General features: G+C 49.6%; 1 protein-coding gene across 1 annotated transcript in view; it reads right to left on the bottom strand.

The window, feature by feature from the left end:
• LOC131381273 (uncharacterized) overlaps positions 1 to 8,658 on the bottom strand; it is a 17,535-nt gene extending 8,877 nt beyond the window's left edge. The window contains exons 1-7 of the mRNA XM_058428094.1: positions 8,369 to 8,658; positions 8,045 to 8,123; positions 4,704 to 5,140; positions 2,537 to 2,652; positions 1,620 to 1,720; positions 1,440 to 1,494; positions 730 to 825 (exon numbers count right to left, since the gene is read on the bottom strand). Of these exons, the coding sequence (XP_058284077.1) occupies positions 730 to 825; positions 1,440 to 1,494; positions 1,620 to 1,720; positions 2,537 to 2,652; positions 4,704 to 4,905 (570 nt within the window). The 5' untranslated portion in view covers positions 4,906 to 5,140; positions 8,045 to 8,123; positions 8,369 to 8,658. The remainder of the gene's footprint in view (positions 1 to 729; positions 826 to 1,439; positions 1,495 to 1,619; positions 1,721 to 2,536; positions 2,653 to 4,703; positions 5,141 to 8,044; positions 8,124 to 8,368) is intronic.
• Between the last annotated feature and the right edge of the window lie 5,695 nt (positions 8,659 to 14,353).

The raw sequence follows: 14,353 nt of genomic DNA, 5'->3' as shown, positions 1-14,353 counted from the left end.
AGCTGTGTCCTTGATGGGGCCAAAGGCCACGGCGTCAGGGCCTCCCCACACTGTACTGCTTTCAGGTCTGGGAGGGGAGACACTGCCCGGTGTGGTCACACATACCTGCCATACTTTTGTACACAGTCCCTTATTACACTCCCAAGTTTCCAGTCTAGAACGTGCCAGCTGTTTCACGCTGGAACCCTGTTCTGTGCATTGCTATACTCTTCAGAGTCCGCTTAGGCAAGTCAATTCTCATCTGTTTCCATGCCTTGAATTGAGAGGGCTGGGCCATCCCAGGGAGCCTTGGTGCCTCTGGAACTGCTTAGTCCATGAGCCACACCTGGGCTTTCTCTCCTAGCATCTTTGTCAAGAAACATCCTTCCCTGTACCTCTGCCAGTTAAGAACCCACCCTTATTGTAAAGCCCATCTCAAATGATCCCCACTTCACAAACCCTTCGCTGATCCTTATGAACTTTAAATCTCTGGAACCTGGTCACTTGGATTCAGCATTTCTTGCCTTTTCTTATCATTGTTGGCACCCTCAGGCCTATTCCACCCGACTCGCTCATCTTCAAACCCTGCACAATGACCCACATCGGATGGCCATCATTGTTTGTTGAATGAAATTATCCTCAGATGGTAGCTCATGGAACTGGCTGGAGAAAGTGTTTACTCAGGATCCACAACATTCAGGGCAGAGTGCGGTCTAGAATCTGGAGACCCAGATTCTTAACTCTCCTTACCTCCAGGGCCCCCAGGCCCGAGGTTCTAGGAGAATCCAGACTCCTCTCTCCCTGCCTACGGGACACTTTAGTTACTTGTGTACACTTTCTGAGCCTCTTAAACAAAACAAACAAACAAAAAACTAACAACAGGGGTGTTTCTGGGAGGGAGGACTGACCACGGCTTTAGTGGAGGGTTGGAGGGGAGGCCTGAGCAGGTGAGCAGTACAGGCTGGACTGTGAGAGTCTGACCCTCTGAGCTGAAATCTCAGCAACTTCACCCTCAGTTTCTTCATCTTTAAATGAACTTAGTGATAGTACTTACTTGACAGAGTTGTTGTGAGGACTGAATTAGATAGCGGATAAAGTGCTTATCTTAGTACCTTGTATTTAATAAATACAAGCAGTCAATAATTGTTACCACTTACTGTCATTAAAAGGGGATGAAGGAAAAAGAGACCATGCCTCTAAACATTCATAGAACTCAATCAACATAAGCAAACAAATCCATCTTAGCCTCTGGGTAAACTTAGAGGAAGGACAAAGAGATCCCTTGGTTACACCCTAGAAGAGATGGCATATAGATGAAGAAAATTAGAAGAAGGTGAGATGGGATGTGAAGTCTGGAGTCCAACAGCCTGAATGTGGCCTTGTTCCCATGGGTGGGAATAATTTCTCTAAATGACATGTGTTCTAATGAGTTACTCAAGTCACTGGACCCTATGGCTAACCAGGTGGGCATGACAATGGGGGACTGTGGAAGCAGGGACCCCTGGAATCTTGTAGCTGGATTTGAATGGATTAAGGTGTTAAATCAGGTTTTGGGTATAAGATTGTCACTGCCAGGGAGCTGAGGTCGCCCCTAGGGACACATCTGCTGCTGTGGCAGTTTGTCTGGTTCCTACCCCCACCTTGTGCTTTGGTGCTCCTCATTGGAGGGTGCAGGCTGGGCCGTCAGGAGCATATCCTGCTGGCAGCTGGAGAGAGGCTGTTCACCAAGCTGACCAGAGGCCTTGGAAGAACAGACAGCCAGTCCTGTAATTTCCCTTCTAGGTTTTGGGCCCAGAAAAGAACAGTGATGGACAGATGAGGGCAGCATTGCTAAAGCAATGAAGGCACACGACCTGATCTGAGCTTGGGATTCCTGTGACCTAGTTCCTGACTATCAGGTGCTCCTGGGGCCACAGGCAACCGCCTGGTGGGAGTTAAGACCTCATGTGGGCTGTGGTCTTGGCCCCTCAGAGATACATGCCACCTTGGTGTTATTCTGCTCTGTTCACTGTAGGACACTAGCACGTGGCCTGCGTGTGGCCCTGACAGGCTCAGGCAGGGGTTCCTGAACAGAGGCCCGCTGTGCCTGCCTTCCCTTCCAAATGCTGCTCTGAGGGCAAGACTAATGAATCCCACTGCCCGCCTGAGCTCTGTATGGTGGGTCAGAAGACCAAGCAGTGGACTGGGGAGATAATCTCGGACACACATCTTGGAGGAGATAAAGAGCAGAAACCCAGGTTGATCTCCCAGTACAGGCAAAGTGCCCTGGGTTTCTGACCAGAGTGCAGAGCCCCAGCCCCCCAGGGGTATGAGGCCCCAGTGCATGAGTGAGTGGTGTGTGGTGTATGTGTATGTGTGCATGCATGTGTGTGTGAGTGTGGATGTGCACACCTGAATGTGCCTGCATGTGTGTGATTTGTACATATGTGTGTGTCTGCATGCATGTGTGGTTGCATACGTGCATGTGTGTGTGCCGATGAGCCTCCATGGGGTCGGGGGACTGGGCAGTGGTTCTGCACACACAAGTGTGCTCCAGTGCCCCCTGGCAGCCTTTCACCTTTCTGCTGGCTCTGGCTGACCATCCTTGTGCCTGAGAAAGTGCCGATGCCAGGGCTGCGATGGCTTGGTCAAGCTCCAGCTGAAAGCCCAGGGCAGTGGCGCTGGGACTGCAGCCTGGGGAATGAGGACACAGGAGAACAGGACAACCTCAATATGTTCATCTCACCCAGCCACAGACCTCCCCAACCCAACGTTCACATCACTCCCCTGCTTTTGAAGCCTTTTGTGTGGTTGTGTGTGTGCCTCTCACCTTCTATTTTTCCCTCTATTTCCAGAGCCCATTTCCATCTCCCTCTTGCACTGGGACACTCACCGTCCTGTGCTGAACACATGTGGATAGAACCCTGCAGGACACATGGTGGTGCTTTGCATATGAATGCTTTGGTTTTTATACATCTTTCTTCCCTTCCTACATGTTATCCTGTTTCTTACTTTTCTTTTTTTAACTCAGAAAGGTTTACAAACCCACCCATCTTTCATTTACACATCTCCTCTGCGCCTTCCTGCTATTCTGACCCTTCCTTCTGTGGGCCACACTTTCTTGCACCCCAGGCACCCCCAGCCACCCACACCTGATGGCAGCCATGCCAGGCACAGTCTTCAGGGGACCCACAGAGAGATTTTTGAAATAGCCACTCAGAGTAGTTTTTCTGAGTTATAGGATAATTTCACCAAAGTGTTGATTAATTGCTTTATTCTTATTAATTTGATAAGAGTTTCATCCTATCCTTTCTTTCTCTTTTAAAAAAAGTCGCTTTCTAAGAAAAAAACTTAACCTGCCTTGCAGTTAGTGATAGCTTGGGAGGAATGCAAGGCTTCGTGCAGCCTTGCAACCAGCTTCCAATCAGGAAGCAAAGGAGAATCTTTGGGACATAGAGGCTTTTTTGTTTTTGTTTTGGTTTTTTTTGTTGTTGTTGTTTGTTTTTTGAGACAGTATCTGTCACCCAGGCTGGTGTGCAGTGGCATGATCTTGGCTCACTGCAACCTCTGCCTCCCCCTCCCGGGTTAAAGCGATCCTCCCACCTCAGCCTCCAGAGTAGCTGGGATTACAGGCATGCATTATCACACCTGGCTAATTTTTGTATTTTTAGTAGAGACGGGGTTTCACCATGTTGGCCAGACTGATCTCTAACTCCTGACCTCAGGTGATCCGCCAGCCTTGGCCTCCCAAAGTGTTGGGATTACAGGTGTGAGCCACCGTGACCAGCCTGGGACATAGAGTTTTTAGCTTAGTCTCAGACAGGGTTCAGAAGAAGGTGGTATTCTTGGTCCCTCCCTTCTCACAGTCACTTGGCCAGGTGTCCTAGCTCACCAGTGTACTAACGAGAAGTTTGAGAAGGGAACTGGCCTAGAGCGAAGATCAAGGAAGGCTCAACCCATGCTTTGCAGCGTGGGGTGAGGACAGCAGGGTTTCTGGCATCTGTCTGACCTGCTTCTCAACTCCCCACCAACTGGGCCCACAGGGTCTTGGAGGGCCCCTTATCCAAGGATATGGTCACAAAAAAGTGACCATGTGTCACAAAAGTGACACATTTTCAAGAGACCCACCCCTTTCTGGAGCGTGACCTTCATGAAGGACAAGTGGGGTGGGACCCTAGCCCAGCCTACCCAGCCTGCCTCCCCAGAAGGGCCAGGAGCTCCATGGCAGGCTGGGCAGAGCAGCCGCTGACCTTGGTCGTTAAGCCCCTTTATTCCCTTCCGGCTGGAGAGGAGGGGGTGTAGCTGAGACTGGGCGTCTGGCAGGATTGTGGTTGGTTCTGTCAGCTTCTATAAGCTTCAGTTCCTCGACTATAAAATGGAGATGGTGATAAGTTCATTCATAGGTTTCCTGTGACAACTGAATGGGTTCAATGAGGCAATGCCTGTCCTGTGTGTATAAAACAGCTCCTCAGGGGCTGTGGAGGGACCCAGTAGGGAGTCCCAGAATCCCCTATTCCCTGCAGGAGGGGTGAGGCCAGCTCCCTGTCACCGTCTACCCGACAGCCATATGTGCTCTTCTTCCAGCGGGAGCGTCTCCACCCCCTCTCAATGCTGGCAAGACAACGTTGCTGTGCCCCCATTATCTTGATCACTGGGCAATTCACTCCCCAGGCATGCAAATCACTTCCTAATTCATGCTAGGAGTTTTCCCCTGCTGTCCTGCCAACCCAGGCCCCGGCCCTCACCTGGAGGAGGCTGCTGGCACTCTCTTTGAGAAGCTGCAGTGTGGCCGTCCCATGGTTCCTGGCTTTGCCCAGTGTCTGCCCTGGCAGTGGCTTTGGGATCTGTCTCAGGGTCTCCACCCCTGCCCAGAGCTTGCAGCTCAGTCCTGCTGAGGCCTGCAGAAAGTCCTGGAAAAACCAGGGTCACCCTCTTATCTGTGGGCATCCTTCTTGGCTCAGCAGTACCCAGAAGGGGTGGGTGGCTGTTCCCCGGGTGGCAGTCTGGGGATGGGGGCTGACGTGGAGTCCCTGGAGCTGCTGGGCAGTGGCCCTGTAGAAGGCCAGGGCATCACTCCTGTGCTTGCTCAGCTGGGACGCAACATGCAGCTTCTGGTCCTCGAGCTTATCATAGAGTGTGCGGACGCTGAAGTCCTCCAGGGTCTAGGACAGGAGCGGCTACCCTGCAGGAAGAGGCCTTGGATTGAGACTTCAGGATGAGGAGACCTTGGGCCAAGAGGTGGGCTCAGCAGCTTTCCTCTTTCCTGCAGGGCTTTGAAGGCAGAATGGGCAGATGGAGGAGGTGGGAGGCCCACTTGCAGGAGGGGCCAGTTCTGGGGAGGGAGTCAGCACCGGGGGGTGAAGGTGGGAGGAGGCTTGATGGAGGCAGAGGAAGAAAGAGGCCTCCAGGTATAGGAGGTGGCAGGATGGGCGTGACACCAGAGCTGGGTGGCAGCACTGCCTCACGCTTTGCTGAGAGTGAGTCTCCCTGTCTTCAGCCTTGTTGGGGAGGCTGCTTGCTGGGTCCTCCTAGGCCTTGTCTGACTGCCTTCCCCTGCTTTCCCCTCCACCTGAGTTCACCTCACTGTCTACCTGTTCTCACACATAGCAAAATGACAAAAGCAAGTCCCTTCTTATCATAACTACCTTAAATGTAAATGGATTGAAGTCTCCAATAAAAAAACAGAGATTGGCAGAATGGATAAAAAACACATGGGCCAAGACATGATCATAAAAACACATGATCAGCTTTGTAGATTTGCTATCTACAAAGTCTCACTTTACATTCAAAGACACAACTAGATTGAAAGTGAACAGACAAAGATATTCCATGAAAAGAGTAACCAAAAGAGAGCAGGGATAGTTATATTAGTATCACACAAAATAAACTTTAAATAAAAAAAGTTTACAAGCGACAAAGAAGTACACTATATATTAATACTAATAAAAGGTTCAATGCAGCAAGGATATGCTTGATATGTCATGATATGCATGACACACTGAATGACAGGCCACTAAAATACGCAAAGTAAAAACTGTCAGAATTGAAGGGAGAGATAGTTTTACAATAATGGTTGGAGACTGCAATATCCACTTATTTATTTATGTATTTAATTTTACTTTAATTTCTGGGATACATGTGTAGAATGTGCAGGCTTGTTACATAGGTATACATGTGCCACGGTGGTTTGCTTCACCTATCAACTCATCATCTAGGTTTTAAGCCCCGCAGGCATTAGGTATTTGTCCTGATGCTCTTCCTCTCCTTGCCCCTCAACCCTGTAACAGGCCCTGGTGTGTGATGTTCCCCTCCCTGTGTCCATGTGTTCTCATTGTTCAACTCCCACTTTTGAGTGAAAACATGCAGTGTTTGGTTTTCTGTGCCTGTGTTAGTTTGCTGAGAATGATGGCTTCCAGGTTCATCCATGTCCCTGCAAAGGACATGAATTCATTCTTTTTTATGGCTGCATGGTATTCCATGGTGTATATATACCCACTTCTTAATAACAGAACAACCAGACAGCATATAAGTAGGGAAACAGGGGACTTAAACACACAATAAACCAACTAGATCTAACAGACATATAGAAAACATTACCCAACAAAAACAGCATGCATATTTTTCTAAAGTGCTTATGGGATGTTTTCCAGGATAGAGTATATGTTAGGCCACAAATTAAGTCTCAATAGATTTAAAAAGATGGATATCATAAAAAGTATCTTCTTTAACCACAGTGGGATGAAGCTAGAAATTAGTAATTGAAGAAAAACTAAAAAATCCAAGCACTTTTGGAAATTAAACAACACATTTTTAAACAACCAACGGATCAAAGAAGCAATCATAGGGGAAATTAGAAAATAATTAGAGATGAATGAACATAAAAAAGCACCACCTACCAACCCAAGGGGTAAAATGTGTACCTATAAATATTTGTATCAAAAAACAAAAAAATCTCTCTATGAACAACCTAACTTTACAACTTAAGCAACTAGAAAAAGAGGAACAAACTTAACTCAAAGCTAGCAGAAGGAAGGAAATAACAAAGATTAGAGCAGAGATAAACACAAAAAGAATACAAAAAAATAGAGAAAATCAAACGTTGTTTCTTGGGAGAGATGAACAAAATTGACATATTTTTAGCTAGATGAACTAAGAAAAAAAGAAGGAGATTCAAATTACTAAAATCAGAAGTGAAAATGTGGACAAGTCTACAAAAATAAAAAAGGACTGTAAGAGTACTATGAACAATTGTATGCCAACAAATTAAGACAACCTAGATGAAATGGGCAAGTTCCTGGAAACACGAAACCCGCCATGACTAAATCATGAAGAAATAGAAAATCTGAACAGACCTGTAACTAGTAAAAGGATTGAGAGGCCAGAAATAACCCATTCCAGATACAGTCAAATCACTTTTGACAAGGAACCCAAGACCCTTCAGGGGGAAGAAGGACAGTCTTTTCAATAAATTGTGCTGAGAGAACTAGATATCCACATGCAAAAGAATGAAGTTGGACTCTTTGCTAACACCACACACAAAAATTAACTAAAATGGATCAAAGACCTAAATGTATGACCTAAAACAATAACATTCTTAGAAGAAAACACAGGACAAAAACATCACAATATTGGATTTGGCAACGAATTTTCGAATTCAATACCAAAGGCACAGGCAATAAAAGAAAAAATATGCAAACTGAATTTCATGACTTAAAAAACATTTCGTGCATCAAAAACCACTATAAACAGAGTAAAAAGGCAACCCACAGAACCACAGAAAATATTGTCAACTCATGTATGTGATAAATAGAGAGCTCTTAAAAGTCAACAACAACAACCACAAAAACCAAACAACTTAATTCAAAACTGGACAAAGAACTCCAATAGATATTTCTCAAAAGAAGATATACAAATGGCCAATAAGCACATAAAAAGATGCTCAATATGACTAATCATTAGGGAAGAATGCAAATCAAAACTACAAAAAGATACCAATGTATACGCCCCCAGTAGGATACCTACTATCTAGTAAAAGGAAAATAACAAGTATTGTTGAGGAGGGGTTGGCTGCACACTAGCATGGTACCTGTGCCCCGGCTCATGGCTTTCTTGGAGTCAGCTCCTTCCCCAGATCCCCAAGGGCCAAGTCTTCATAGAACGGGAGGCTGAAAGGAAGAACCAGCCTCAGTGCCCAGACATGAGCGGCAGTGCCGAACCCCACGTGGAGCCCACATCACAGGTTAACTCTAAAGGGCATCTGTCCCAAGTCCACAGGGACAGGGGGAGCTTGGCCAGTGCCCAGGCTCCTGGGGAGTGGCCAGACCCGCCACAGCAGTCCCCGGGCTGGGCCAGGGCTGGGCCTGGTGTGTGGGGGGCAGGGGGGATTCACCTGTCCCTGAGGATCACATACTCAGCAGGCACCTGAGGCTGTCCCAGGCTTCTCCACCAAGGCTTCCAAGCCTGCATGGGGCAGGCGTGGGGCAGGGAGGGACTCAGCAGGAGGCCCAGGACCATCAACAGCACAGTTGCCAAGCCAACAGGAGCAGCACCCCTGGAAGGTGGGCAGGAGAGGGGAATGGGGCTACATGGTGGCCTCTCCAAGCCCCTCCAGGCTGCCTGGCAATGTGAGAACCACTGTTTTGCATTTGCCTCAGTGGCCCTAGCCTCTGCCCTGCTGCCCTTGCATTTGAACTCTTCACAGCTCCCTTCCTACCTCTGGGCCATTAGTCTCTCCCTGGGAGGCCCTCCCCACTACCCTGTGCCCTTCTGTGTGAGGACCCTCCTGGGACAGCCCCACACGAGGCCTGTGCTCTGAGTGTATGTGTGCATGCATGCATGTATGCGTGCATGTGTGTGTGTGTGTGTGTGTGTGTGTGTGTGTGTGTGTGTGAAAGAAAGAGCTGCTGCCCTATGCCCAGGGCTCTGATTCTTAGCCATCAGAGGGCTTTGTCCTCTCTGCCCATTGGGCAGGCCCCAGACTAAGGAGCTCAGTGCGGATTGCTGACCTCTGGAGAAAAGAAGGAAAGAAGATGGGAAACCCACACTGGGGGCTAGTCTAGGATGTCTGTGATCCTGTGACTCCACTCAGGGACCTTGTCCACTTGGGCAGCTTCCAGGACCAATGGAGCATGAGAAATGGGGAAGGGGAGGTGAGAAAGGAGGCCCCAAATGGAGAAAATTTTTGCCTGCAAATGAAGTCCCAGGTCAAGGACAAGCTGCACCATGCCACTGTCACTGTCATCATATCTGGAGTTTGGTGGCTACGCCCAGATCCTCGGACAGAGCTGACACACACTAGGGGCCCAGGAACTCAGACAGGGCTGACACACGCTCAGGGCCCTGTGGCATGGCACTCCTCCCTACCTGCTCCAGTCCTGGCTGCTATGTCCTGTCAATCAGTACCTGTGACCACTGCCCAGTCCGGACCCAGGTTTGGCAGCCTGTGCCTGAGGACGCTTTGCCTGCCCAGCTGATATGATGAGGGCTGCACAGGGGACAGGCCAGGACTACAGGCCACCCCCTCCTCCTTCACCAGCACCATGGCCAGGCTCTCTGGCTGCCCATTGTCTTGAAACATGTATGTGCCTGGATCTAGGAACTGGTGGGCAAACCTGAGGAGCAGAGATCAGGAGTCAGAATGTGAAGGTTCACCTGCAGTGGGCCACTCATACCAAGCCAAGTCTCAATGTCTCCCCGCATATGGAACAACGTGGTCCAGGGAAGCTGCCATGACCCCTGCTGGGCACCAGGAGGCCCTGCCTGCCAAGCTCCCCTCTGCCCCATAAACAGGAGGCCTCTCCTGCCCCTGGGCTCTGGCCTGGCCACCTGCATGGTCTGCAGTCTCCTGTGTTCTCCTATTGGCCCATCGAAGGAGAGGCTGTGAGTCACATGGAGGAACCTCACCCCTTCCCCTCCCACCTCCCAAACTCCAGGAACTCAGCTGTGTTAGCTTGAGAAGTTGAGGTGCATCTCTCGCACCAGGTGGCTGAGTCTGCGGAAGGCCCTGGAGTCCCAGTGGAGGTTGCTGTTGAACAGATGCTGCTTCTGGTACATGGGGTAGTGGCTGGCCGAGCGGTCTGGGGGATGAATGCAGGGCTGGGCTAGGTTCCAGAGCCTGTCCCAGTCCCACTCCTGAGCAACCCAGGTCCAGGGACGGACCCAGTATCTGTCCTCAGAAGAGTGAGGGGAACTGAGGTATGCTTCCCATGAGATGACACAATTCACCCTGTCATGGCTGTGATGGTGCATTTAATGATCTTGGTGCCAGGGCAAACCCTCCTCCCTCTGCCTACAGAGGCCACTGGCATACAGAGAGCATGCTCTCAGCAGAGCCACCAGGCACCATGCCTTTCGTGGTGAGCATGGTCAATGCCCTGGCCTTCTCCTTTGTTTGTGTCCTCTCTTATTTCCTTGAGCAGTGGCTTATAGTTCTCCTTGAAGAGGTTCTTCACACCCCTCATTAGCTGGATTCCTAGGTATTTTATTATCTTTGTAACAATTGTGAATGAGAGGCTTTATGCAGGGTCTTTATTTGAAGCTGACTTCTCATTTCTGGTTTCAGAGGGGAGTATATTAGGAAGGCATTTTTGGTGCTGAAGCTTTGGGATATGATCCAGTAGGTGGCACTTCGGCTTACTGGTCAGTTGGTAGACTCTTGCTTGGTCATGTGGCTCCCCTATATTTCCTCATAGTTGCAGCCATGTTCCCTCTCAATGATCTGAAAATGTGCTTCTCTCCCCCTTGAGTGCTGGCTGTAGATCACAGCTTGGCACTCCTAGGCTGCCCACTGCAGCTCTGGAGCAATCTCAGTGTTTATATTTCTTCCCTTTGAGGCAGAAGAGGAAGGGACATTAGTAGTGGTTGTAGCCAAGGGTCTTTCGTTTGTCTCCTCAGGGTTCCACCCCTGGAGAGATACAGGTCAGCAACTGTTCATTGCAATCAGCCCAGGATGGAGAATTTGTGCTGTGGGGGCCAATCCAGGGGTTCCCTGTCTGTTATGAGCAGTGGGGAGTGTGTAGAACCCATGGGAGAGGGGCTTGGGTCAATTAAAGCTTGTTAAAGATGTAGATACGGGTGTTAGCTCCTTCATCAGTCTGAGGGTAGCATGGACAGTTCCACTGCAGAAGCAGTGGTAGAGAGGCTTTCAGTTGCCCCTGGAGGCTCTGTCCAGGGAGTGGCTGAGTTGCTACTGGCTCGACAGCTCTGGTAGGGGGGTTAGGTAGAGGTCCAGCCTGCAAGACTTGCCTAGTGAGAAGATATAGGAATGGGAACCCAGGTAACAGTCTGGCCACTTTTCCATAGGGCTGCTGCAGTGTGCCCAGGGCCCACTCCAGTCTCTAGTAGCCTCAGATTTTCCAGTACCTGGAGTTATCATCAGTGAAGACTGTGAAAGAGCAAAGATGGCAGCCTACCGCTCCCTTTGGAAGCTTTGCCCTAGGGAGGTATGAATGAACTTGTTGCTGGCCCAAACACACCTGTAGGAGGTGGCTGGAGACTGCAGTTGGGAGGTTTTGCCCACTGAGGAGGAATGACATTGGGAAAGTGCTTAAAAAGCAGTCTGGCCACATTTTTATAGAGCAGCTGTGCTATGCTGAGGGTCCACATCAGCCCCTGGTCTCCTTGCACACTCCAAAGACTGAAGGTTGAAGTGGCTAAGTTGCAAAAACAGCAAAGATGGTGGCCTGCCCCTCCATCAGGGAGCTCCAGCTCAGAAAAAATTGAAATCTCTGTCAGCAGGAGAACACCAGCAGGGGTGGTTGGAGGCCCCAGTTGGGAAGTCCCAAACAGTGAGGAGGAATGAATCAGGGACCTGCTTAAAGTAGTAGTCTGGCTATGCTTTTGTACGGCAGCTGTGCTGTGCTAGGGGGCTATATCCGCTCTAAGTTAGCTGGGACTCTTTAAAGCCCAAAGGCTGGAATGGCTAAGTTGCCAAAACATCAAATATGGCGGCCCACTGCCCCCTCGGGGCATTCCATCTCAGGGAGAATTCAAATCTCTGTCAGCCCGAGAATACCAGAGTGGGCAGCTAGAGGCCCTGGTTGGGAGGTCCTGCCCAGTGAGGAGGAATGGGATTGGGGACTTTCTTACAGCAGCAGTCTGGCCATATTTTGGTAGAGTAGCACTGTGCTGTGCTGGTGGATCCCCCTGCCCCTGGTCCACTGAAACTTTCCTAATCCCAAAGGCTGGAGCAGCTAAGTTGCCCAAACAGCAAAGATGGTGGCCTGCCCCTTCTCTCAGGAGCTTCGTCTCAGGGAGGCTCAACAGTGCTGCTGGTGGCTGGCCGGAATTCCAAGCCAGTGGCTCTTATCCTGTGAGGTGCTGTGGAAGTGGGGCCTGCAGGCTGTTGCTGCTCAGCTTCCTGAATTCAGCCTCTTCCCTAGGAATATGTATGAGGGTCTAACCTCCCACTTTGCCAGAGTTGCAGCTACTTTTGCAGGAAAGCCCAGGTACCTAAGGCTCCCAGGTCTCCATGTGTCCCTGAGTGGCTGCTGTGCCAAGATTCCACGTAGCTCCATCAGACTGTAGGCCCTGGTAAAGTGGCTTCATGAGAAGATCTCCCGACCCAAGGATTGCAAAGATCCATGGAAAAAGCATGGGTTTCCAGGGTCACACATTCACTCACTGCTTCCTTGGGTGAGGGAGGTTCCCCTGGCTCTGTGGTACTCCCAGGTGGGCTGTCATTTTGCCTTTCTTTTCTTCATTCTCCCTGGGTCAAGTTGTTTCCTTGGTTAGTCCCAATGTGAGTACCTGGATGTTTCAGTTGAAGGTGCAGTATTGACTCTCCCCTTGTGTTCCTCTCCATGAGAGCCAAACACACTAGCTGCTTCAACTCAGCCACCTTGGCCAGCCCACTGCCCCCTCATGCTATATTTTTACATATAACATTTACAACTCTATAAAGTACTTCATTATACTCATTTTACAGGCGAAAATATTTTAGACACACAAAGACTGAATAAGATCTAAGTCCTTTCCTTATAAGATACAAAATATGGAATTGACAATGTACATAACTGCTACGTGTCTCAAACTTAAGATGTAATTAGGCATTTCTAAAGCTCCACACTTTTTAAATGTTTACATATTTTGTTAGAGTTTTAAAGAATGATTTACTTAAAAAATATGATTATGGGTGTGTGTGGCCAAGACGACTGACTAGAAGCAGCTAGGGTGCATGGCTCTCATGGAGAGGAATGAAAGGGGCAAGTCAATACAGCACCTTCAACTGAAACAACCAGGTACTCGCATTACTCCCATAATCAAGGAAACAACTCCAGCCAGCCACCAGCAACAGTGTTTTACCTACCTGAGACTGAGTTCCTAGGGGACAGGGCAGGCCACCATCTTTGTTGTTTGGGTAACTTAGCCATTCCAGCATGTTGGGCTTTTGAGAACCCAAACCAACTGTGGGCAGAAGGGATCCCCCACACAGCACAGCTGCTCTACCAAAATGTGGCCAGACTGCCTCTTTAAGTGGGTCCCCAATCCATTCCTCCTCACTGGGCAGGACCTCCCAACTGGGGCCTGCAGCTACTCCTGCGGGTGCTCTCAGGCTGACGGAGATTTGAATTCTCCCTAGCATGAGTTCCCTGGGGGAGAAGGGGGCCGCCATCTTTGCTGTTTGGGTGACTCAGCTATTCCAGTCTGTGGGCTTTGGAAAGTCCAAAGTGACTAGGGTGGAGGGGATCCCCAGAACAGCACAACTACTGTACCAAATGATGGCAAGATTGTTTAAGTAGATCCCCAATCCATTCCTCATTGGGTGAGACCTCCCAAGTGGGGCTTCCACCCCTTAGTTCTAGAGCTGACAGAGATTTACATTCTCCCTCGGACAGAGTTGTCAAGGTCCTGCCAATTAAGAAGGAATGGGTCAGGAACCTGCTAAAAGAATCTGCCTGACCAAGATTTTATAGAGTAGCTGTGTTGTGCTGGGAGATCCCTTCTGCCCCTGGTAGGTATGGATTCTACAAAGCCCTCAGGCTGGAGTGACTAAGTTGCACAAACAGCAAAGATGGCACCTCATCTTTGATCATCTCATCCCAAGAATTCAAGTATCTTTGGGCCCGAGAACACCAGCAGGAGTGACTGGAGGTCCCAGTGGGGTGATCCCTCACCAGGCAGGACCTTGAGACCTCCATGCCAGGGATAATTCAAATCTCTGGCAGCTGAGGACACCGGGGGAGGGGGCGGAGTGGTGGCTGGGGACCCGAGTTGAAAGGACCTTCACTGGGCAGGAACTGGAGACCTCCATGCCAGGGAGAATTCAAATCTCTGTCAGCATGAGTACACAGGTAGGGGTGGCTGGAGGGCCCAGTTAGGAGAACCCTAACTGGGTGGGACCTCAAGAACTCCATGCCAGGGAGAATTCAAATCTCTGTCAGCCCCAGAACACTGG

Source organism: Hylobates moloch, unplaced genomic scaffold, assembly GCF_009828535.3.
Source record: "Hylobates moloch isolate HMO894 unplaced genomic scaffold, HMol_V3 SCAFFOLD_15, whole genome shotgun sequence".
Classification (NCBI taxonomy): Eukaryota; Metazoa; Chordata; class Mammalia; order Primates; family Hylobatidae; genus Hylobates; species Hylobates moloch.
Note: the sequence above shows the minus strand (reverse complement) of the source record. Positions and strands in the feature narration are given on the sequence as shown.